General features: G+C 36.7%; 1 protein-coding gene across 3 annotated transcripts in view; it reads left to right on the top strand.

Annotated features, from left to right (window-relative positions):
* Positions 1 to 660: 660 nt before the first annotated feature.
* Positions 661 to 23,292, top strand: part of bmp6 (bone morphogenetic protein 6) — a 45,931-nt gene continuing 23,299 nt past the window's right edge. For all 3 annotated transcript variants that reach the window (XM_016555144.1, XM_016555143.1, XM_016555142.1), the window contains exons 1-2: positions 661 to 1,687; positions 22,790 to 22,982. In XM_016555144.1, coding sequence (XP_016410630.1) covers positions 1,309 to 1,687; positions 22,790 to 22,982 — 572 coding nt within the window. In that variant the 5' untranslated portion in view covers positions 661 to 1,308. The remainder of the gene's footprint in view (positions 1,688 to 22,789; positions 22,983 to 23,292) is intronic.

Here is a 23,292-nt window from a genome sequence, read left to right as displayed (position 1 = left end):
ACATTTTGTGGTGACATTTATAGAAAGAAGTAACTTTAATCACAAGGATAATTAGGCTACCTGCCTTTATGGTATCCTTTCACGAGCACATATCGGTCAAATGAGTTTACTGGCCAGCATACCATTGTTTACGTCGACACTTAGCCTAAAGCAACAAAACTAGAACGCCTTTTGTTAGCCTATAATAAATCCAACTAACACTATTCTAATCAGTGCATGTACACTACAGACAGTTAAGTAGCCTACACATCGTACGCGTTCTGCTGTAACTTACGTTTTTGGTACTTGGCTTGCGTCTTATTTAGCCAATTTTAAAACGGCGTTAAACTAAGTACCATTTTAACACTTTTTCGACTGCGCGACAAAACTACAACGCTATTGTTCAACGATGAATGAAGCTGCCTACATGGCATTGTCATCGACGCGCTATTAGAAGTTGAATACGGCCGCGTCGCGTCGCTTGTAGACACCTGACAGCTGAAATTGTCATCTACATTGACAAAGAAGACACGTAGACGTGTAGCCTACGTAAAGACGAGTTTGAGGATGTTAAAACGGTCTTCTAAAGCTCCACCTCTGGACGCGCGCACTGGGGCGGGCTCGAGACGCGTCTACCTGCTTCAACTCCGTTATTTAAAAGCCTCTGAGACAGACGCGCTGTCCACTCTACAAACACACTCTGTAGGGATCAATCAAATCAAAGAACTGAACGGAGAAGATATATAGCTCGTAAGGAAATAATTTCTTGGAAAAGTGACGGATAACTTTTTCTTTATTCATCGTTGTGAATCATTCACCACACTTAACAGTAACTTGACATTTGATGGGACACACGGAAGTTTCCAGCTGTCTTCTGTCCGGAGCGAAGCATCACGCCGAAGAATTGATGGAGATTTTGCGAATTGAAAACCAACCTGGACGACAGCTGCATTTGTGTTGCACAGGATAATACTGTTTTACATAGTTGACAGTTACAGCTCAAAGGGGCTTTACAGCCTGATGCCATAGAATAACATATTCGATAACTTTATATTCCTTCAGAAAACCATCAATTCACTAGTGCTGTAAAGAACCCAGAAACCAGCACAGATCTGAAGACCCCATAATGTAATCATGAACCATACAAGCAAAATGGTCCTTCATAAGAAAAGGGTTCTTTGCTGAACCTAAAAACCATTGAAGAACCTATAGCTGTAAGATCCTATGGCTTGAAGCAGAAGAGAAGAGGGAAAAACATTGGCTTCCAAGTTATTTTATATTTAGAAGTGAATACACCCTCATCATCGTCATCACAGACTGGATGTAAAGATGACAAGCGTCTGGTTTGCTCTGCTGGGCTTCTTGTGGAGCTTTTATTTGGCAGGTAGCAGTTCTATACTGGACGGATCTGAGCTTCAGCCCAACTTCATGCATCGGAGGTTGCGGACTCAGGAGAAGAGAGAGATGCAGAAAGAGATTCTGTCCATACTGGGACTGAACCACAGACCCAGACCGCATCTGAACAGCGGCAAATATAATTCAGCACCCCTCTTCATGCTGGATCTGTACAACAGTATGTCCACGGAAGAGAAGAGCGACGTGGATCAGTACAGATCACTGTTCACCACCACACGACCCGCTTTAGCTTCACTTCATGACACAGAGTTCCTGCATGATGCGGACATGGTCATGAGTTTTGTCAATTTAGGTAAGATCAACGTTTACATTTCCTTTTTCACTCTTGTATCCATTTTGATAAATACGATGCCATCTTTAATATAAAACAATAGCGGTAACACTTTATTTTGATGGTCCCTTTTGAACATTCTGTTGACAATAAGTAATGTTGCACCTACATGTCTACTAACTCTCATCAGAGTAGTAGTAGACTGTTTGCTTAATATCTGCTAACTCTTTATTGTCATGGTTTCCCAACAGACATTCTACTGACTATAAGTAACTTTGCAAGTACATGTCAACTTATTCTAACCCTAACCCTACCAGTTTTCTAATACTCTACTAATACTCTAATGAGAGTTAGTAGACATGTAGGTGCAACGTTACTTATAGTCAACATAATGTGTTAAAGGGACCATCAAAATAAAGTGAAACCACAATGGCTAATCGATCAACAATTTATTAAGAATTTAAATAATGTTTTAATCATTTAACTGCTTGATTTATGAGTTCTGTTGAGCAACTCGGTGTCATGTTTTATTCAATTAAAAAAGATAGCACAAGCACACTTTTTAATTTAACAAAAACGTATGATTTTAGATATTGTATAGGCTATTGTTTAATAAATGAAAATATAGTATTCAGGCACTTCGATGTTCATAGTTACTGTGATGATCTACATCTGTGTTTTCTCTGTTAATACATCTAACACCTGTGTGAACTTGAGGAGAACTGACTATATACATCCACTAAAAAAATAGTTTTCTAAAAGCCATTCAAAATGGCTCAGAAAACTTTGTTATCTAGTGTGATGACATTCAGGCATGTGTGTGACTTTAGTGAACAAATACTCTTTTTAAGTTTTTTATTTTGAGCATGCAGGATATTTGCTTTGACTATAATTTTAGAGCTGAACAAACATATTTTGAAGGTGCTCTTTTTAGAAATAATTTATGATACTTTTATATTGTGTTATCTAATGCAATGACATTCACACATTTTTAAGTGTGACGTTTTTGTGGCCTTTGCGTTTGTAAAACTTTTGCATGCAAATACATTACTATTTCTTATAATGAATCTTATTCTTATAAAAAAGACATTCCCCATATTCATTTCAATAGCTTAAATGTGCAGGCTATCGTTCCAAAATGTTTATTATTATTATGCTGCTTGGAGTGATAATGTTTGATTTTGTTAAAAAAAAAAATTTCTGTGGCAATGTTTACTGTAACTTGTAGGACTGAGGCATTTAAGAAAAAACTTTCACTGGAGTGCGCACTGTATTGTCAAGGACAAAGAAATATAAATTGTATTTTGCTAATTTATTGTGGTAATTAAATACCTTGGAGTACCATCGTATATTCATCGGTACCAGATGATGATGGTGCTGCTCAGTAGATTTTTATTTTTGCAAGGTTTTATTGGATATCGCCCTTCAACACTTTTTTTTAACTGACATCTATCAAGCTCATAGTGACCCTGAGCACAGTGTCAAACCACGGGTCTGTTTATGCTCAGGGATTCTGTGTGGTTTGCTTCAGTAAACACAGACCTCATTAATGGAGGGAGTATTCGTGTCCAAGATTCACTTGTTTATGTGAACTTCCTTCTACAGGGGCCAGGAGTTGCCCAATTAAGTTAATTATAACAATACAAACTCTTCTGGCTCTGCTCACTGTAGCTATGGGCCAATTGTTGGGTCAGTTGCCAGAGATGCTTTTGTGTGAGTTGCGACATTCTAGTTGTTGGCTGGGTTTATTTCAAAGCTCATTTGTCTCTGTCAGTCTGTTTTATAAGACAATAAATGTGGTCTTTCTTGATCTGGTAGCGGTTTTCTGCAGTCAGTTGATGGACACATGTTATCGGGCTCTGCTTGGAAGTAAGCAGAATTTCATATCAACTGACCAGCAGTTTGTTACCTGAGACAGGCTTGAAGTGGCTTTTACATTAGCAGTGTGTTTCAGTGACTCATTTCAGTCAAAGTTATTGGAAATCTGAGGACAGGACAGATCATTTTGCACTAGTATTTTAATATGGTTTTGTTCTAGACTCTTGTAAGGGAAGTCATAGCCTATAACTTGTTTTATGTGATATGATTCAAGTGGTGATTCTTCATGGTCATTTACGGCAGTCATCCGTCTAGAACACCTATGACTAAGCTCCAAATGTAGGAGAAAAAGGAAGCATATTGGCATACAGAAACTGACCAGTGTTGTATCACATCCAGAAATAGCCAGGTTTCTTCTCACAGACATTTGGATAGTTAATGTATCCTATGTGAATCATCTTATGACTGTAGGAACAGTAGTACAAATTTCCTTTTTATGGTGTGGCTTCATAAGTAGTCAGGATTTCCACCCTAAAGAGAAACAACACTGGTATTATTATGTATTTATTTATTTAGTCATTTAGCAGACGCTTTTATCCAAAGCGACTTACAAATGAGGACAACAGAAGCAATAAAAAATGAACTCAGTCGCACAAATTTAACATGCTCTTCAAATATGCTTCATTCTTTGTTAATGATTTCAAAGATTTGTTTTCGCAAATCGTGGATTATAAAATTAATTATTACATAAATATTTAACAGAAGCATTGCCATTTTAATGTCATTTTCACATTCTTAATTTCATTGTGGAGCTCAATGTTAGGCAGAATGTTCATACTTCTTTTTTTCATACTGTGAAAGAATTAAAAAAATAGAAAGCATCATAAGTATATGACTCTTGTACTATACTGCAGGTCTTCTAAAGCCTTACAATAGGTTTTTGTGAGAAAAAGAAAGAACATGACATTGTCATTCACTTAAAAGCTTCCTCTCTAAAGTAGCTGTCAAATTTCAGTTAAAACACTAAAACTTGATTTATTGGAATATTTGCAAATATGAGATTTGAGAACTGGGAAGATTATCAGAGTTAAATTTCTGTCTGTTTCTCATACAAACCTGCCATATGACTCTAGAACACTTGAAATATAAGAGTAATAAATATACAACCCGATCTTATGAAAGTGCGTATAAATAGTACGCCAAATAAAAACGAAAACTCGTGGTATTGATACGCAAAAATGGACTTTGGCGTGTATATGCTACGCGATGGGTAGGTTTAGGGTTGTGGGGTAGATGCGTATCATATGTACGCGAAAACTGCGTATCATATGCACGCCAACAAATTTCGTATCATATGCACGCAAAAACGGCGTATTATATGCACGCCAAACACATGCGTATCATATACACGCCAAAGTCCATTTTTGCGTATCAATACCACGAGTTTTCGTTTTTATTTGGCGTACTATTTATATGCATTTTCATGAGACCGGGCTCAAATATACATATATATATCAAATATAATTCTTACACATGAGCCATGCAGGCTTTTATGATATATGATGCTTTTTGCCCTTTTAGAAGCTTTGGAAATAAGGTTCATTAATCAAGCTAGTTAGTACTTAGTATGGAAATACTATTATATTACTACACTATTATATACACTATTATATAATATTACAACATTACATTGTTAAATGTGCTTATTTGTGATTACAGATTTATAATGATGAAGTTGCAATTTAGTACATTTAAAATACACTGAACAAAATTATAAACGTGCAATAATCATGTTGTCTAATCAGCATCTTGATATGCCTCACCTGTGAGGTGGATGGATTATCTTGGCAAAGGAGAAGTGCTCACTAACACAGATTTAGACAGATTTGTGAACAATATTTGAGAGAAATAGGCCTTTTGTGTACATAGAAAAAGTCTTAGATCTTTGAGTTCAGCTCATGAAAAATGGGGGCAAAAACAAAAGTGTTGCGTTTATAATTTTGTTCAGTGTATAATAACCTTAAATGTAATGGCAAATAATATTAGGTAAAATTATAATCACATCAAAATAAGGGTTCTTCTCTTTATTATTATTTATTTATTTCTGGTCCCCATGTCTCCAGAAAAACTAAATTATACCCTAATGTCACGCCATAAAAATGCAAGCATGCTACATGCAGATGTTCACTTGAGCCGAACTCTGAGTTTGACGGATTTGAGTTTGAGTGATCTTTGTGACAGATTCAGGAACATTCAGCGTTCTTGATGTTCCTAATTCTCCCAATTCTTCCTGACCAGTCTTGCTCTGTTCATAGAAGGGTAGAGGATGCCCTAAGCTTTTCTTGGCACAGAGAATTTTGAGGAAACTCCCATCTCTTGTTTGCACTGGTAATATTGTGTATTTGTCTTTTTTTTCTGGATAAGGGGGGATCTTCCAGTAATCCAGGGAAAATCCATGGGGAAAAAGCATTCCTGTTTTCTCTCCTTTGGTCCATCATTGTTTTTTTACACCTGGATCTTTTGTGCTCACTCACATTTCCCCCTGTAACTGTCTCATACAAACATATACGCATTTTTAAACTCATTCTTTTCCACAGCACACGTCTTAACTAGAGCCCAGCTGTCATTTTCCCACTTAGCAAAGTCAACAGCCACCCAAGAGAGCACAGGTAAGCTTCGCTTTAGGCCTGTAAAATAGTAAAAGTGACCCACACACAGAGTTTTAGGGGGTTTCTCAGGAGCTTAATAAGGTCTAGTGTCTAGACAATCCTAGCTTCTTATAACTATATGAATCTTGTATTTCACAATGCGCTTTCATTCAGTTCTTCCGCTCTTAATAATGTCTTTCAGTGTGCTGAGCTCCAAATCTGGGTTGAGCTGTTTGTTTTGCACCACAATGTGTTCCTAAACCCACATTTTATCACATAATTAGTTGACCGCAATCAATCAATGAATTGTCTGATGTTGGCTGGTTATGCACAACTTCTGAAAGACCGCCTGTGGATCACAGACACAGGAGGGTTGTATCACTTCTAGTCTGCATGCGGGCCAAATCTGGGTTGAGCTGTTTGTTTTGCACCACAATGTGTTCCTAAACCCACATTTTATCACATAATTAGTTGACCGCAATCAATCAATGAATTGTCTGATGTTGGCTGGTTATGCACAACATGGATGACCTCTTCTGAAAGACCGCCTGTGGATCACAGACACAGGAGGGTTGTATCACTTCTAGTCTGCATGCAGGTGTTAACATGGAAATTAAGGAAGGAATTTGAGTTATGCTTTAGCTTCGTAAAGAAGGAAAGGGATTTTCTCAAGGGTGACTCAGCAGACTGATAAGAACTGTTGAAAACACGCAGCAAATGAGACTAATTGCCAGGCACAGATGAAATCTGCAGACATTTTTGCACTCATTTTGGAGAAAATTTGGCTGAATTCTGGATTGATATAATGTGGTAAAATGTGTAAAATGGAACTGCAGCACTGAACTTTTATTAGCACATTTGCAATTAGTCATTTAGCAGTAGCTTTCATCCAAAGTGACTAAAAAATGGTAGCTGAGAGCATTATCAGATTAGCCATCATTTCAAGTCATCATGAATTTGACACTTCTCAATGCAAGTACCTGGTCCTCATGTGCACAATGTATGTTTTTCCAACCATCAGAATGAAATAACTTGCTCTGCCTTTGAAAACATTCTTTCTGTCATATAGAGACCACCACCATCCAGTCACTTCGCCATAGATCAAGTCCCTCTCTTTTTTTTTTTTTTTTTTTGGAATATCCTGATTCACAGGATTCATACATTTTCACACAATTATTACCGCATTACATTGTTGACTTTAAAGCTGCATATATTTATATATATTTTTTTGTTTTGTTAAAAATCACAAATTAAGCCAAAAAATTATATTATTAAGTAAATGCATACAAAAATCAGATTTCAGATCTCTCCTTGAATTGCGCCAATGGTATATTTATAATAATAGCAAAAATACAAACGTATTGTCCGCACACTGATATAACTGCTCCATAAGAATAATTTATTGCAACGTTTCGACCATCAGGTCTTCGTCAGGCACAAATTACGTGAACTGAGGTACAACTCTTTATAAGTAACAGGTGGTCATCCTAATTAGACACGTTCAATCACTATGCAGGTGTATTTATAATAATGACAGGTCAGATTTTGTGTAATTCATCCATACATGGTTGTGTCACATCCGTACACAAAGAGAAAGAGGTCCATTTTGTGCTATTTTACCTCTGTAATGTGATGTATTTTTGAGAAAATATAATATTTCTTTATTCATGAATAACAAAATAATGGACAGTACTTGATTTTAACACTCGTGAATTAAAAAGTGGTCACTCAAAAAAAAAAAAAACATCCTGATAAAATGTGGGAATGTGTATTGATAAAGTAAATATAGTCCCTTTTGATTTCAGGGTAACTTTAAGCAGTTTTATGTGTGCAGGCCAAGAAAGGTGAAGTTGCAATACTTGTGTTTAAACACTGCATTTTTCTGCGCCTTTGTACACATGGTCCTTTCTTACATTCAGAAATTAGTTTTGTTGCATTTTTTTGTTTTAATGAACAAAATGGCTTTTGTTGTTCTTCTCTTTTAGCTTAAGGCCAGAACATTTTTGGACACTGATTATCTGACAAGGAATGTGAGTTTTAATCTCAGTTAAACAGACACGCTGAAGTTGATGATTGTGAGGTCAGGAGATAAGCTTCTTTCAGGGAACGTCCTCTTAGCTTCAGTCTTAGCTGTGAAGTCCTGATGCTATCTCTGCGTCTCACGCCATAGCCGTCAGACATGCCCCCATGGCCGCCGGTTCCTGTGATCAGTTCTCAGGAATGTGCCGTTCTCTGCAGGTAGCTGCTCTCTTTAACTGAAGTATCTCGTGTTATCAGGGATCATATTGAATAAGGAATAAATAAGGATCTCAGGACAATAAAACTTGCCGTGCAGTTGCCTCTGGGCTGTGAATTCGTCAGATAAGAAGGCGTTTGTTAAACCGATGTGAGAAGATACCACAAACCCAACATCTGATTACATGATAAATCACTTGTTGGATGGATCACATCCATGTAGCCACTTAGAAGTCTCACGTCAACATCTGAGTAATTACCCACAGAAGAAAAAAGGGACCACACCACCACCCCCTGCTTATTCTTTTAAGCCAAGTGTGGTATTTTTCTCTTTAGCGTGCTGATGGCTGACGTCAAACACTCTTAAAGCCAAGGCTTGAACCAAGTCTGTGCTTGAAAGTGAAACGCTCATGCACAAAGTTAGAGCTGGGTGGACAGCAGAGCGTGACCTCCCTGCCAATCCTCTTGGGTTAACTTTTGACCCCTAGGTGAGGTCACAGATGAGCCATCACCACTGGGTTTAGACCTACAGGTATGCAACATTTGTTACCATACAATGTTATGAAATAGAATGTTATGAAATAGAATATTAGTCAGGGTGATTTAAAAATTAAGGCAATTAAAAATAATAAGAAAAATAAATATAAATGTCTAAAATTTATCATAAACATGCCCATCACATAAACATTTTTTTAATATATATAAAATTTTCACAAAAGAAACAACAAAATTTGATAAAAACAATATTGATGTAATTTGTAGACAAGAATCATTGACAGCCATTTTTGGCATATTAGGCATGCAAGTAAGATTGAATGTATTCATATTTTAAAATATTATTTGCAAATATTTCAAATGGATGTGTTTATACTAAATTTTAGATTTAGAAATGTTTCTCTTTTTCTTATTCTCTTAAATCATTTTAAATGCTTAAATGATTAAATTACCCTAGTATAATTCTTTATAACATTATATATGTCATTTAACATTCTATCATAAATCAGTTGTCAAATAATAAATGCTACTAATAAATGCTACTTTCTGCTCCATCTTTCCTCACACTCCTTCTCTGTTAAAAACAAAGTGTTGCACTGGAATTCACCCTTGGCTTCTTGCACTCACACTTCCCTTCTTTGATTTGAAGCTGATATGATTATGATAGCATGTGATTTGTATGTGATTTTAATGTTATGTGGGGTAATTTTACAATAATAAAGGATGTTTATGTAAAATGCTAAGCAGGTGTAGTAATTAAAATGCTTAAAATAACATATTTGATACCAAAATCCGCATTAGATTGCAATTGGAAGGTATTACAAACAGTCAATTGTTGTTTACAGTGAGTAAATGAACTTTTCCACGACATTCTAATTTATTGAGATGCACCTGTAAGTATAGTATTAATGTCATAAGGTGCCATTTGTAGCTTGATGCCCCAATTGTAGCTGTAATGCAACTGTTACCCAGATGTAATTATATTTCATAATGTATGTTGTCAATACAACTGTAGTAAGATTGTAAGTTTTTTTTTTTTTTTCATAGAAAGAACTTTGATAATTGGTGAGTATAATGTATATCAGAATCACAGGGATGCCACAATTTTAATTTGACAATGATGTTCTTGGCAATGGTAACAACAAAGAAACAGTGAGGACTTTGCCTCCTCATTCCAGAACACCACTGAACACCACTGGTCTGTTACATATATTATAAAGGTGTTCCATCCACATCAATGGAAGAATGCAGACATTCAAGAACTATTAAAATAACTTAATGTCATGAAAAGGATTTAGTTCCTCTGTTTCTAAACACATCAACCCAATCCTGGAAGAAACCGATCCCTCACTTATATTGTACGCAAACTCTCTCCACCCATGGCGGAATGTCACCCAGTGCCCTCCATGAGTGAATAGGAAATGTATGAGCTCTCTATATTTATGGCTCCACTGTTTTCTTCAGGCAGCAATGAATGTGTGTTCATTTAATGGTCAGTAGCACAATGAAGTGTCTCGTGGTGTGCTGAATCAGTCATCTAAAGAGGTTACATTGTTTTAACTTTTAATAACAATCAGACAAAGTGCAAAAAAACTTAAGCTGAATGTGCTAACCTTGAAAAACATACAAATATATACACACACGTCTATTGAGGCTGGCGGGAAATTAAGCATTCGAGCTAATCTTATTTACAATATGTACAAGATGTTGGACTGGTATCGAGTTTGGGATTGGTTAGCATTTATACTTACAACATGTCCTACCTGGAGTTTCCAGGAGGAAGAATCCTATGGAAGGGGATGTCAGAGAATACACACAATCAAAGAGAGAGAAAGACTTTGGCTGTTTTACTTGCTGCTGTGGAATGCAAGCCACCAATATTTTGACTTCTCCTTTGGAAACAGCTGCGTTTCCTTTTTCAAAGATATTTTTTCCTTATTTATCAGATCCCTTAGGGGAGATCCATCTCTGCTGTCTGACACAGACTTCCTCCTTTAAATCTGTCTCTCTAGCCAGCCCTGAGCTCACACACACCTGCTACAGCACACACAGATGGCTCTAACAGGTCTCTCTGCCTGGCATGCTCACACAGACATAGACACACAGGTAGCCACAGTTGCAGGAGACACCGCACACAATGCCGCGAAACAAACACCAGTGGTATATCAAGACCAAATAGGTACTAAATTTGCCATTCCGACACCATAAGTGATAGAAAAAAACACCACCTTGGGGTGCCTCAATGGCCAGAATTGGTCCCGTAAGGTTTCAAACCCCTAACCCTAATCTTTCAATTTGGGGTGGGCGGTATACCACCGGTGGAAAATTTCCATTTGTTGAAATTTTTTCCTATACTGTTCAAACTGGTTTGCACCAGTTTGTAAGTTAAAGTGAATGTCATAACATGCAGTTTGTGTAGGTAGCCAGACAAAAGAGAGTGGGTTACTTTTGGTATGAAACGAAGTCTCAGCTTTCAAATTCTGTCATTTTTTAAAGAAATTCAAACAATAAATATTGTTTTGTGGCAGATCGCGGTAGCGCTTCAGTTCAAGTGGCACATGAACTGATCATCTCTTCCTCTTTACTAGTAATAGCATGACGTAAACATGAATGAACATCAAAGGGTATCTGGTTTCAACTGCAGAAAGATGTCAATACATAATTTTTCAAGTTCAAGTCCACCAGTATTAATCTACTCTCCTGTCTGGTTTATTTGTTGGACAAAATTTCAGATTTGGCTTTATGATTGGTCAGATTGCCTGTCAGTCAAACTCCCAGTGAAGGGTCAGTTGGCTAAGGGATTTTCTTATGTCAAGTAGATGCTTTTTTTCTGCTGCAAGGGCCAAAACATTGCATGGACTTCCAATACCAACACCATAGTTACCATAGATATAGCAGTCAGAGAAGACTGGGCTTGTCAGAATGGATTGCTGCCGTATTACTATACTATACTATGGAAGTCAATGGGGACCAACAACTGTTTGGTTACCCACATTCTTCAAAATATGTTCTTTTGTGTTCAGCAGTTGAGGGTGAGCAAATGATGACAGAGTTTTCATTTTGGGTAAACTATTCCTTTGAAAGCTGTGAAAAATAACTCGATACAGTATTCGCACACACTCTGACATGTGACATTTCTATGAGCAAGCTCTGAGACAGAGTGGAACATGCACAAGGAAAGTTATAACAGAGCTAGCCTAGCCTCTAAGGATATCAGTAAATAAATAAACAAAATAAATAAATATAAAATGCAATGTGGAATGGATGTAAGTGAAGGAGGGCCTTCAGTACTCTAAATTGTGAGGAAATGACTAATTAATAAACTGGCATCCTTCAATTCATCCTTCAAAAAATTTTCCATTAAACAGTACAACAAAAATGGCTGATTTACTAGAGAAGTCATGAATGGGTAATTTTGTGACAGTTGATATTCAGTTTACGGCACAACTTCTTCATTTTTATGGTCTGCAAACAGTGATTAATGGCTGTACAACTCCAAATGTGATTAATTGACATTAAGGCTATAATGTGATTGATTTACGTGGCACATACAGGTATGATGCAAGTTGCCATTGTTGCCCATTTTGGTCTCTGATGACATCCATAGTATTTCTCCCATACTATTGAAGTCAATGGGGACCAACAACTGTTTGGTTACCCACATTCTTCAAAATATGTTCTTTTGTGTTCAGCAGTTGAGGGTGAGCAAATGATGACAGAGTTTTCATTTTGGGTAAACTATTCCTTTGAAAGCTGTGAAAAAGAACTCGATACAGTATTCGCACACACTCTGACATGTGACATTTCTGTGAGCAAGCTCTGAGACAGAGTGGAACATGCACAAGGAAAGTTATAACAGAGCTAGCCTAGCCTCTAAGGATATCAGTAAATAAATAAACAAAATAAATAAATATAAAATGCAATGTGGAATGGATGTAAGTGAAGGAGGGCCTTCAGTACTCTAAATTGTGAGGAAATGACTAATTAATAAACTGGCATCCTTCAATTCATCCTTCAAAAAATTTTCCATTAAACAGTACAACAAAAATGGCTGATTTACTAGAGAAGTCATGAATGGGTAATTTTGTGACAGTTGATATTCAGTTTACGGCACAACTTCTTCATTTTTATGGTCTGCAAACAGTGATTAATGGCTGTACAACTCCAAATGTGATTAATTGACATTAAGGCTATAATGTGATTGATTTACGTGGCACATACAGGTATGATGCAAGTTGCCATTGTTGCCCATTCTCCAATATTAGAGCCACAGATGTTGGTATCTCCTCATATAATAAGACTCAATGCGCACCTAAACCATCAAAAACGCTGTCGAGCAGTGTCGAGAATGCTAGTGAGCATTCACATACGTACTGTAAGCAGTTAAAAACAGCTAAATAATTGTTTGACTTTTTTACTTACACTAGAAAGCCTTTTATTACTTTTCACTGTGGAATCAAATTTGGCATCAAGAATTGAGAAATGTAGCTGGTTTCTAAAATTTTGGTATTGTAACAACCATATTTTAGCAAAGAATAACACTGTACTGAATTTGTCTACTTTAGTCTATTCTGCTCAAGATAAGAAAAAAAGAGTGATGGATGGCAATACCACTATTGGCGTCCAATTTTTCATTGTTATGTAATTCTCTTAAAAAAGAGTGGCTTAGTTTTCTGAAACTCAAAATTAGACAGAGGTTGTTTATGTTTTGGATAACATATTTGTCTCTAAGAAAATAAGTCCAAGCGTCTTTATTGTGTCATTTTTCGGCTGTGAGGGTTGAGGTCTGCGCTCTAGTAATACTGTTCGCATATCTCCTTTGTGAGGTTGCCAAAGCACAAAGTACCATTAGTCTATCCCAAAATGTTTTGTCAGCTGTTCTCATGGATTATGCCTTTATTAATGTTTCTATATGCCGAAAAGAAGGAAAGAATGGGAATGTTTATTTTCCAGACCATTTCCTCCATTTTATGGAATTTCCTCCTTATACAAAAAAGACATTATAATATTTGTTGACAGGTCGTTGGCTTGTGTCGGCACTCAAGTGAAAATGGATTTGTTTTACGCCTGTTAAAGGCAGAACAGCTGACTCTTGTAATGTCTGTTCGTCTGTTTCACTACACATATGCAGAACCTAAAGTACACATTCTCCTACACAAAGCAAGTTAACCTGACTTTGTGCCTGAACTGATGAATACACACACACACACACACACACACACAAAATTCCTCTCTGCTCAGTATAATTCTGCTGCTGACACGCAGGTATGGCTATCTGACTGTGGCCATTCACCATGGAGATGATTTGCTTCAGATAGCTGGCGCTGGTTACAGAGATGAAGAGATTGAAAGACATCAGAGATCTTTTAACAGTCACAATTATCACAAATTACTGCTATTCTTTAAGTATCTTGCAAATACAGAGCAATGCAGACAGATTTAATTTCTTCTCGTCTGAAATGTCAGATCAGTCCAATGAAGATTTGGTCCAACATAAAACTATATAAATACATTTTCCTAAAGGTCAGTACCACAAAATAAAACTGACAGGGTGATTTAATGCAAAATAAACCTGACGGTCCCTGATGTGAAGCAGAGAAAATATTACAAGGCAACTTTCCAAATAATAAAAAATAATAATAATAAATGGACATGAAATATTGATTTGAGTGTAAATTATTTAATTATGTGAGAATAAAGAGAGTGTGAAGTGATTTGGGAGACATGAAACTAGCACAGCTATGCAGGAAATGACTTGCTTGGGACAACAGTCAGTTATACCACTGACCAATCAGAATCCAGTATTCCAAAGAGATGCTTAATGATCTTAACTATTATCAGTTAATGGATTCCAATTTAACATATATTTTGTATATGCATGGAACATGAGATACAATGTATTTTTACAATGCTTTATGTTCCTTCATAAACCACTTACTGCAACTTTATGTAATTCATCATGAGGATTCTTGTAATGTAATATCATGATTGCCTTTAACATAAAATCTAGTACGTTTGTAACATTGTATAACTACAGTTAAAAGAGCATGATCTCTTTCCTACTGTTCACACCAAACGATGGATCTTTATGACCGTGTCATCTATGGTCTGCCGTAAACTATTGCTCCTCTTTCTGACCTCTGCTCAGAGCTCTGACTCCTGTAGTTGTGCCTTTGATGCTTTGCGTGGGTCAGAGACTTAGATCATGGTTGTAGGAAATACCCAGGGAATGCTGTGTCAAACCCCTGCCATCTCCCAGCTTCCTGAATACAAAACCCCATGAACCCCGGTCTTTTATCCACATGCAGTGACCAATTTACGACTGGACTGTTGGAATTTTATTAACCTAGTGTTAGTCCCTGAAATGGGTTATATTACTTTTTTTTGTGGAATCAAAATTGGCATCAAGAATTGTGAAATGTCTCTGGTATCTAAAATATTGGCATTGCTACAATTTCTACTGTAGCCTATTCTGCTCAAGATAAGGACAAAAAAAAAATGTGATGGATGGCAATACAACTATTGATCTCCATTTTTTCATCATGTAATTCTCTTAATAAAGATATCCATAGTTTCATTGAACATTCACTAAAATCATCGCAAAAGTCGTGTGGTGAGAACTACAGCTCTCGACTGGTGGTTAGAGGTAGAGATAAACTGATAATCGTTTTTTACAAAGGTCCTCCCCAGATATTTAAGCATTTTCCCCTAATCAGGTGCTTTATCGGTTTTGTGAGATTGAATCCACTGATAAATAGCTTTAAGAATTGCATACAAGATCACCATTACAGCAAATAAATAAATACATAAATAATACATTTACTGAAGCAACTATACCATGTAGCTTGCTTTTGTAAGTCTTTAAACTCTTTTATTAAGCATTGTGACTCGGGACTTATACAAATGCAGTGCTGTACCAGGTGAGCTACAGAGCAAGTTTATTTCATAACCATACATATAAAGTTTGTTATGTGATGCAAATTTGAAAAGGTATTCGTTTAAAAATCATGCTCTAACGTAAAAGTGTTTTGAGGTCATTGCATAGTATATATTGCGCAAGGAACTGTGTAAAAATAAGTTGTTAATTGGTAATCAAAAATTAATAATCTGCTCCTGTAATCATAATTTGTGTGAAAAAGACTTAAAGCTGATGGCATTTTACTGCCTCTTGTGTTCATTTCAGTTGGAAACTGCAGTGAATTATATGTTTAGGTGTGTGTTTTGGAGTTTTGCAAAAAATGGGGCACGTTTTTCCAGTGAGCCTATGTTGGAAATGTTACAGCTTCCCATGCCAACAAACTGCCAGAACTGATTTACTGGCATTTCTAACAACTTCTCTTCACACATGATCTCTAAAAGGCTATAAGTCTGTCTGCTTGTCCGTCTATGGAAATGACACCACATAAACCTGTATTGGTGGACTTAATTCGTCCCAAAACATACAGCAAAAACAAAAGACAGAAAAATGAAGGGAAAACACAAAAGAGCATTCACCATCACATTTTTACCTTTACAATTTTATACTTTTAATTTCAATTTCTCTCAGAAGATCTTATAAATACGTAATTCAACAGAGACAAGCACTGCGTCAGTTTGTGATTGGTTGTCTATTGCTAAACACCTTGCACTTTTTAATTCTATATTCCTGTGAAACCACAATGCAGTGTGAACTCTGTTCTAGAGCAGGCTTTCATAACCCCAGGGTTATAGGATGTTTGGTTAAAGGAGTTTTGGTCATTGTTATAAAACATCATTTACGTTTTTAAGAGCATCAAAAACAAGTGCAGTCGTACAGATGACAAGCGAGTAGCATTTCATTACAGAAGCTGGAACAATTAGATTGTGGGAGAAGAGAATGTGAACGGGGATTCTGAAGATAATTACATAAACACAGATGGATTCTTCACATGCCTGGCTTCACAGCACATTTTTATTGGTTAAACTGAAGGAGACAGCTTTCAAATCATCTAGTTCTCAATGTTTCATGTGCTGCAGAGATGCAATAAATAATTGCAGGCTTTGTGTATGGTCTACATTTTTTCTCACAAGTTTGTGGTGACTTGATTTTGGATTGGGCAGAATAATTAAAAAGCTTTAGATATAAATTATGCCTTAATACTTAACAGAAACTTGTTGGTAGTAACTTGTTTTGCACCAAAGTACTACATGTATAAAGCGGATACTTATATACATTGGAAGTCTACATATACAATATTGTGTACACTGTAGAAAACGTTACATTAAAAAAAAATAAAAAATTATTGTCAAAATTGCTTTTATAAAATGTTTGAATCACAGGGAGAACGGGTCATTGTCAGAATTCCCTGTGCAAATTGGTTGATATCAGCATAATTAAATCAATATTCAAGTGATCATGTTTCTTAACACCTGTATTTCTATCAGTACAGTTTATACTAACAAATCGATTTTAAGTCATTTAGGCTGATATTGCAGTTTTACAGTTCGGAAATGTTCAATATACAGTCATCATCTCATGATGCTTGTAACAATAGCTATGTATCCATCACCCTATTTTAATGCGCATTTTGAAGTATCGCATGAGAAACGAGTGATGGAAACGCCAAATTTCGAATAAAAATCTCCTAATTTGCAAAAATGTTTTTAGGCTCGCTTGAGGTGGTTTTTGACTTGTGCGAAAAAGGGTTGATGTGAATAATGGGAGATGGAAATGCATTTTGCAAATAAATTCCTCCAAGCGCATCAAAAAAGTCATGACTTTGCGCTATGGGACGGCAAAACCTGACTAACCAGCGGGTTAGTCATTCCACAGCATCTGAAATGTTATGGTCATTCAGAAATGCACGAGCAAAGTCTGTCATCAAAGTATTTCTGTATAATTGCCTCCCAGAAATGTCTTACACGACTGCGTTCCCAAACAGCAGCATCCACCTCTGAAAGCAATGACCGCAAGTCGCAAGTAATTTATTATATATGAAAATTATAATAATAACTTTTCTTAGTGATTTATAGTGCCAGTTTATCAGGAAGTGACAATTTTGTTCTCTTTGACTTGTTGGATGGAAACGATGCTTGTTCGCAAATGTTTTATGCGATATTCCAGTTTAGTTAAATTCGCAACTTTGGATGGAAACCCGGCTATTGTCATTTTATTTTAGCCATAGGGTGAGTGAATAAACACCAAATGTTCATTTTTGGGTGAACTTTTACTTTAACTTTACGGCCTTATGTCTCGCATGGGATGAAGAGGATTAAGTAAGTAAGTAAGTTTCCTTTAACTTCATTAAACTACAGTCTTGTCTCCTACACAACGTTTTCTTTAGCATCTTCCGTTCATAGAACAAAACCTCTGGAATATTGTTTCAAATTATGTGTAGGATTAACATGGACATAATTGTAGTGCCCCCCTTTGGTCTTGGAGGAAGTGGATGTGGTGAGGAAAATGGAAATGAGCTTTTGTTTTTCTTAGTGGTTGTGGGCAGGGAGGAAAAAGTCAAGATGTGGTGAGCGAATCAAATGCAAATGACCACCGGACTACTTCAGGGGATGTGATGTAAAACAATTGAAGTGCGACTCGCATTTGACCACGGACCACACTGAAGCCTGACTGCCCAGCCCATGCAGCTGTATGCCACTTCATCTGGCTAGATATCTATATATATATAGATATACATACTATATGTGTGTGTGTGTTTATGCATGTTTTGAAGGTTTTCCATATCTTCTCTGTAGGTCACAGCCCACTCAATTTTGTCCTGTGTGGGCTAATGACAATAGCACAGAAGGAAAGAAACAGATGTTACACAGGTGGAAATGGAGAATCAGCCCTAATTAGAACAACACAGAACTTTATACCAGACCCTTTCTCTATATTTATCAACTTATCCATTTTATACTGTAACAAATGTTAGTACTTTTGCAAATGATAAACAGAAATTCCTACATTTTTAACCAAATTCAAATTTGACTGAAATCGATTTAAATTCAGTTAGCCTATGGACATTAGCCGGATGAAAATTAGCCAGTGTTGGCTAAATCTGGCACATTTTACATATTGCATGTACTATTAATGTGCATCGTTCCTGATTAAATAAAATACATGAAATGAAATATATTGGGGTGTTTATGTTAAATTTGTTCCATTCTAGGGTGTGTTTCCCTTTAAACTTGCTACTTAACCACTGTAGGATGCATCATTGGAGAAATTAACTAGCACCTCAGTGATTTGAAATAGATTGGTTTAATAATATATAGGACTGTTGTTAAAGACATCACACGCAGGTGGTGGAGTAATAACTTATTATTATTATTATTATTATTATTATTATTATTATTATTATTATTATTATTATTATTATTATTATTATTATTATTATTATTATTATTATTATTATTATTATTATTATTATTATTATTATTATTAATCAATTCAAGATTGCAATTAATGTCATATTGTTATTGTTCATTTACACAAACAACAAAAAGCCATTAATTTTTGTCACGTTAACATGCAGTATGTAATTGGCGTACACTTTACTCCTGTATACAGTATATGTGGTTTCTTCAGTCAGCAATTTTCTCCACAATGTAATTTCTCTGAGATGCTGCAGTAACAAAACCTTTTCAAAGCCTCAAGGGCTTCAATGAACTGTGATCACATTCATACTATTCAAATAGATAAAAGTTTGGAATAGTTTCTAATCATCATAGGACAATGGTTCATGGCCATCCTACCAAAATCACTTCATGAGTAAGGTGTAATATTATCTAGGAATTAACAAAGAACTGCAGAGCAACATTCAAAGTTCTCTTACACCTTGGCAATGGTGTACATAACTCTATCATCAGAAATACACCGGGCAAAAGTAGGATCTATGACAGAATACTGCGGCAGTGTGGACAAAAATAACATGTCTTATGGACAAATGAATCAAAATGAACTTGCCTGAAATGTCATATTTTTTAGTGAACTTCTTTTTTTTTCACTTTAAACTTTAAAGGATTCATACAGAATTCATATAATTTTGCTTAGCATTTTGAATAAATAATTTCTCAATGTATGTCCCTCTCCCTGGATCTGTCATCACATCCCTGTCCTCTTTTCCTGTTAATGTGTGGGTGAAAAGTATCTGTGAAGATGATGAAGAACGCCAACACAATGCAAGCCACTCAAGACTTTCCACTTTGTCTCTTTTAAATGTCTCTTGCTCAAACAACCCTTTGCACTTTCACGTTTTTGTTTAGTATGTGGCCACACAGTTATTGTTGTGGTTCCTTTCTGGGTCTGTCCTCTGAAAAACCACATCAGTCATATCAGACCATATGGGCTCTGTGGTTTTGGTTGTGTTTCTTACTGTTGATGCCAAGTCCTTGATACAAGTATAATCTATCATCTTGTGAGCCTCATTTTTTTCCATTATCCTCTCAAGAGGACACAAGAGGACACAATTAGAACTCCTGAGCAGTTGGGGCCTTTGCAAATTTCCGCTTTCATAATGGTAATACAGGCAATGAAATCTTATGAAAAGAATGGCATTAACAGAGTATATGTTCTGCCACACCCTCATTGGTAGTCTGATTTCACTCATTATATTGTTTTTTAACAAATGTAACAAGGCCATTTCTAGACCAGAGGCCCTCGATACTGTGTGCGCGGATGACCTTTAATATATCTGTCATCTCGGATGTTTTTTGCTACTGAGAGACAGGCTTTTTGGATCCACCTGTGGAAGTTGTTAATGAAGAAGACTCAGCAGCATATGAAACAGCCACGTTCAAACCTGATGTGCTGATGTGAAAAACATCACAAACGGGGCCTCTGGAAATTGCTTTCAGTATGAATTACTCAGGCATATTGTGTGTGAGAAAAGGCCTGGTGTTAAGCCATCGCCATGTGAACCCTGAAGCTGGAACTGCACTAAAGCAAATTCTCTCTCTACTCTTCTTTCTCTTCGTTTTTGGTAGTAAGCCCTCACTAGAGGTCAGAAGCCCACTCGATGCTGCCTGTACACTATTTCGTACTTTGCAGGTGGGTTCTCCAAGGTTAGTCAGTCAATTAGAGCAGAGTGTGTAGCACAAGGACAGGGTGTCCCTCAGGGATCCGTCTTAGGCCCTTTGAGGTTTTCTCAAGAGGCTCAGTTTTAATTCGTAACGCATGTGTCAGGACAGCAGAGGAGTGTAACTCCCTGTTGGAAGACCACAGATCAGAGAAGTTGCTCCCTTGTGATGTTGGAGAACTTTAAACAGCTACTGTAATTCACCAAACAGAAAAAAGGGGGTAGTCTTCACATTACCCCAATACCCTTGTTGATCCCTAATTCATTCCTCTGTTCCACGATTTAGTTAACTCCACAACTTTCTTTTCCTCTTCACAAGTAGACAGGGCTTAGATGGAAGTGTGTGTTCCTCACCTAGGGAAGCATGGAAATACAATCAGAGCAGGACACTTCACCCTGGGCCCACAAGCGGGGCATCCGGCTGGACTTGTACTTATGGCAAGAAATACAGCCCATGGGTCGTTCGTAGGAACAAGAGGAAGGGTTGTCTGTGACGTGGGGGGAAGAGCAGCACGGCAGAATGACAAAGCTGTCGTCTGATGAGAAAACACTCTCTGGTCATAGTTTCCTTTTTCTGCAAGAGTGGCTGCAAGCACTTGAAACTGTGGAGAAATGAATTGCCATGATGTCCTTTGCTGTGGGAACAGCTTGAATAAATAAAGAATTAGAATTCTACCAGAAATAGTGAATCATTACTACAGCACATGCCCTGCACATCTGGACACTCTGTGAAGTGGTGCTGTAATATAAATGCATATGTATAGACCATATGGGTGAATTAGGTCAGTCAATTATAGGCCATTATTGAGCGTACATAGCTTACCATATCTTTATACTCATTGTTTTATTGCATCACCTAGCATTCTCCTGTAAAATGTATTTATACACTTTAGAATTCATTGTTCTTTCAATGACTATGAAGTGCTCAGACCCTGAGGCAGCAAAGCAGTGCTAAACCATGATGCTTCCTCCACCATGCTTCAAGTTGGGAAGAGGTTTTGTGCACTGCCCTTTTCCTCTAAACAAAGCATTGTGCATTTTTGTGACTCAACTGTCCACTGAACATTTTCCAAGAACCGTTGGGGAACATCCAGGTAATCTTAGGCAAACATGAGACATGTCTCAATATTTTTTTAGACAGCAGTGGTTATGTATCTGGCTTTACAGTATGTTGTCTTTTCATGAACACTATTCTTATTCAGTGTTTTTTTCTGATAGTGGACACGTGAACAAATACTGTGTAGAATTAGAAGATCTGGAGGTCTTTTGCTGTTATCCTTGTTTTTTTTCCTCACCTCTTTCAGGATTGCCCATATAATTTATTTATTTATATTTTTTATACATTTCCAGACAAGGTATCTTTAGCAATGTCTTGTGCAATGCTTTCTTAGCCTTTTCCAGCTTTGTGCGTCACTCTAATGTGTTTTTAAGGTCCAGTAATAGCTTTTGGGATTTGAGGCATGGTTCACACTAACTTTTCTTGAGAAGAACATATTTGTCAGTGTATGCCTTTATTTAAAGGGCAGGGATCTATGCAACTCACACTTCCAATCTCATCTCCTTAATTGACTCCAATTAGCTTTTGTAGAAATTGTAACAGAGGTTCAGCCTGCCTTGTCTATGATCACTTAAATTTAAAAATTTTTAAAAAGCACAACAGTTTGTGTGTTATTAGTTAAGTCAGATTGTATTTGTCTTTAATGTGTGACTTAGATGAAGATCAAACCACATTTTATGAGTAATCTGTGCATAAAACCATATATTTTCAAAAGTCTCACAAACTTGCCACTGTATAGTCAGTTTGACCTAGAGTATACAAAAATGCAAATTATACATCAATAGTGGTTGGTCAAGCACACTATCATTGTCCTTTTGTGTTTGTCTTTGGACAGTGGAAAATGACAGAGAGCTGTCTCCACAGAGAAGACACCATAAAGAGTTCAAATTCAGCATGTCCCAGATTCCAGAGGGAGAGGCCATCACAGCTGCAGAATTCAGGATCTACAAGGAGTGTGTGACCAGGGCCTTCCGCAATGAGACATTCCTACTTAGCGTGTTCCAGGTGGTTGGGGAACATCCTGAAAGGTAAATGAGCAGTGAAATGTAAAAATATTATTCTATAAATATGGACATTTATGTGCTAGTATAGTTGATTAGTATAGTCAAATATATATATAAAAAATAATAATAAAAAATCATTACCCAAGTAACCATTGCCTGCCAAGTAAATTACACTGTCAAGGCCCAGAAAAGTATCATCGTCATACTACATACAAGGCCCAGAAAGACATCGTCAGAATAGTCTATCTGCCATCAGTGGTTCAACCGTAACGTTATGAAGCGACGAGAATACTTTTTGTACGCGAAGAAAACAAAAATAACGACTTTATTCAAC

Source organism: Sinocyclocheilus rhinocerous, unplaced genomic scaffold, assembly GCF_001515625.1.
Source record: "Sinocyclocheilus rhinocerous isolate Xijiao unplaced genomic scaffold, SAMN03320098_v1.1 scaffold286, whole genome shotgun sequence".
NCBI lineage: Eukaryota > Metazoa > Chordata > Actinopteri > Cypriniformes > Cyprinidae > Sinocyclocheilus > Sinocyclocheilus rhinocerous.
This window is presented reverse-complemented; position numbering and strand designations above follow the sequence as displayed.